At 54.8% G+C, this 3,166-nt stretch overlaps 2 protein-coding genes across 2 annotated transcripts in view; one reads left to right on the top strand and one right to left on the bottom strand.

Annotated features, from left to right (window-relative positions):
- Nucleotides 1-863, top strand: part of LOC106818877 — a 7,614-nt gene extending 6,751 nt beyond the window's left edge. Inside the window, exon 5 of the mRNA XM_014823547.1 lies at nt 828-863. Within this exon, the coding sequence (XP_014679033.1) occupies nt 828-863 (36 nt within the window). The remainder of the gene's footprint in view (nt 1-827) is intronic.
- Nucleotides 864-1,487: 624 nt separating this feature from the next.
- LOC106818876 (skin secretory protein xP2-like) lies at nt 1,488-2,261 on the bottom strand. Its single transcript, XM_014823546.1, has one exon. It carries the CDS (start codon nt 2,259-2,261, stop codon nt 1,488-1,490), a length of 774 nt encoding a protein of 257 aa, XP_014679032.1.
- Nucleotides 2,262-3,166: the final 905 nt, after the last annotated feature.

The raw sequence follows: 3,166 nt of genomic DNA, 5'->3' as shown, positions 1-3,166 counted from the left end.
TCATCGTCAGCATCATTAATAATGCGACAACGTCCCTCTAACGCTTGTACCACCGCTATACGCTCCATAACAACATCATCATCGTCATCATCATCACCATCATCGTCATCGTCAGCATCATTAATAATGCGACAACGTCCCCCTAACGCGTTAACCACCGCTATACTCTCCATAACAACATCATCATTGTCATCATCATCACCATCATCGTCATCGTCAGCATCATTAATAATGCGACAACGTCCCCCTAACGCGTTAACCACCGCTATACTCTCCATAACAACATCATCATCATCATCACCATCATCATCATCACCATCACCATCATCATCATCACCATTATTATCGTCATCATCATCATCATCATCGTCAGCATCAGCATCATCATCATCAGCAGCATCATCATCAGCATCATCATCAGCATCAATACACCCGTGGTTCAACTGTGAAGGACACAGCATGACTACAGACTGCATGCGTATATATGCATCCTCCCTCTATACAGACCCAGGCGGCAGTCTAGCGTGGCTCTGTGATCGATATGCTAACTTAATAATGAATAAATTGCCGCTAACGCACGCTGTTTTTAAATAGCATTCGCTTTGTAATTTGAAGAAGATGAAAAACAGCATCAACACGATGGTGTTTACTTTGCGCAGTAGACCTGTGTGTGCCGGCTCGAGGGTGTGACGAAGCGCTAACGTACACACATGCTGGCGCGTGAGTGCGTGCGTGCGTGCGTGTGTGCATGCGGGCGCGCCATGCTTATACTGAAAACAATACTGCTCCGTTCATAAATACGTTTCACACTTTCGATCTATTCTTAGATTCTCCGAGAGACCTTTCCCCATTCAAAGATGTGATGCACAACAAGATTTTTTTTTTGACGCGGGAAAGAAAAATAAGCGAGTAATTCGCCGCTGCTCGTGTTAAAAATTTGTAATAACACAATCTTGGGCGAACCAAGGTCAGGCATGCGTCACTGCCTGAAGTCCTATTGGCTCTAGATCTCGCCCGCGAACATCGTTGCGCCACCTAGCGTCAAGTTCTGTCGCACACACAACAGCGAGATGTGCTATTGGTTCTCTGTGTCACGTGACCTCGCGCCACGTGACCTAAGATGGCGAGCGTTCAACGAGCGTGCAATCACAGCGTCGCTCCCTGCTCACACATGACTGTTTCCTGCAGATTCCTATTATTCACGCAGATTCCGCGGTGAAGGGGGTCAGGGGCCGACGGACGAGGGCTCGCATCCTGTTGTCACGGTTACCGCTGCCAGTCTGGCTTCAGCATCCGTCAGCGTCCCGTTGTCATGGTTACTGCTGCCAGTCTGGCTTCAGCATCTGCGAGTTAGTCTCTATATAGTTCTCGCCTTCCCGGCTGTCAGTGGCATCTGCTCGGTCTCGCCTCGGTACGGAGGCTGCCGAGTGGCTTCCATCGCGGGAGGATGCTGCTGGGGAGCCGTCCCCACGGGCGACGCCCCCGCTTCACCGCTTCGCGTCGATGCCGCACACCTTGTCGTATGCGGGCGGGGGCGTGCCTCCCCCCGCCCTCCCTCCGCCCTCCTCCTCCCTCCCCCTCTCCGTCGTCGCAGCCTCCCACCCGTCGCCGCCGAGGTCGGGGGCGGACGGCGCCGCCGACATCACCGCCTGGTAGCTAGGTGGCGCCAGCGTCTGCGGCGAGGGAGCGTACGCGGGGTAGAGGGCGCCGTGGGCGACGGAGATGGCGGCTCCCGGGCTGCCGGGCGGCCGGGAGTAAGCGAGCGTCGCTGCGTCACCCGGCGACGCCGCCCCCCAGGGGGCGCCGCCGTCGCTCTGCATCGCCGGCCAGTTTGATGCAGGTGCCGGTGCCCAGAAGAACTCGCCCGGCCGCGGCGACGGCGCCGTCGCTGTCCAGGGGGCGCCACCCGTGGTCGTCACCCAGGGGGCGCCGCTGCGGCGCGTCATCCACTGGCCGCCCGCGCCGCACTCGTCGAGGCCGCCGCCGCCGCTGCGGGGCGCGACTAATGACAGGCGGAGGCGGCAGGGCTGGGCCTCAGCAATCGCGGTAGACGCAGCGCGGCGACGGCAGGGTGTGGCCGCGGCAACGACGCAGGGCGGCGGGCGGGGAGCGTGTGGTACGGCGTCGGGCGGCGCGTGATCAGTCATCCGCCATCCCGCAGCGGCAGCAAGCGCCGCCGTCGCCGCGATGGCGAATACGCCGGCCCTGCGTCCGGTCCGTAGCAAGCGCCGACCGCCCGCCTGCCGCAGGCGTGGCGGCATCGCCGGCCTGCGACGAACATGGCGGCCGGGCGGACGCGAGACATGCACAGAGCCGAGCTCGATGGCTGGGGGTGATTGGGTTAATTACTCAATTAATTACTGAAATTAATGATGGGTTAATTACTCGATTAATGATCAAATTGATAATTTGTTAATTATTAATTTGCTGACTAAGTGAATGAATAATTGGATTGAAATTAATGTAATGTAATTACCGGCGACTCGGTCCGAATCGGTAATTATTCACGGCAGCGATGGCGTCCCGGTGCCTGCGGCCGGTTGGTACGGAGGCTGAGGATGTCTAGTGCTTCTCGTCGATGCTGCTTCATCACTCGCTGCGTTCGTGGATGTGGTGCCAGGTGAGGGATTCACAGATGCTCTGTACTTCATCAGCTGCTGCTATGTGTGTGGAAAACACTAGTCGTGACACATCTGTCTTTCTCTGATTATCTCACAGGTGTAAACCACAATGTTTTCACGTGTCTGTCAGCTGGAACATGCTCACACAGGTGTAAAACAATGTTCCGCACGACTATCCTTTCTTGATGGATTGTCCACCAGGTGTCAAAACAAATGGTTCCTGCACCTATCTTTCGCTTGATGGATCATACTCACCAGTGTAAATACAATAGTTCTTCAACGCTATGTCTTTCCCTTGACTGATTGTCTCACAGGCGTAAAACAATGTTCTCACCTATGCTTTCGCTTGATGATCATTCTCACAGGTGTGAAAACAATGTTCTCACTGCTATCTGTTTCCTTGTGATTGTCTCCACAGGCGTAAAACAAATGTTCTCACCTATCTTTCGCTTGATGATCATCTCAGCAGGTTAAACAATGTTCTCACCTATGCTTCCTTGATGATCATTTCTCACAGGTTGTAAAACAGAGTTTCCCTTATCTTT

The sequence above is a fragment of the Priapulus caudatus genome, unplaced genomic scaffold, assembly GCF_000485595.1.
Source record: "Priapulus caudatus unplaced genomic scaffold, Priapulus_caudatus-5.0.1 Scaffold2607, whole genome shotgun sequence".
Classification (NCBI taxonomy): Eukaryota; Metazoa; Priapulida; class Priapulimorpha; order Priapulimorphida; family Priapulidae; genus Priapulus; species Priapulus caudatus.
This window is presented reverse-complemented; position numbering and strand designations above follow the sequence as displayed.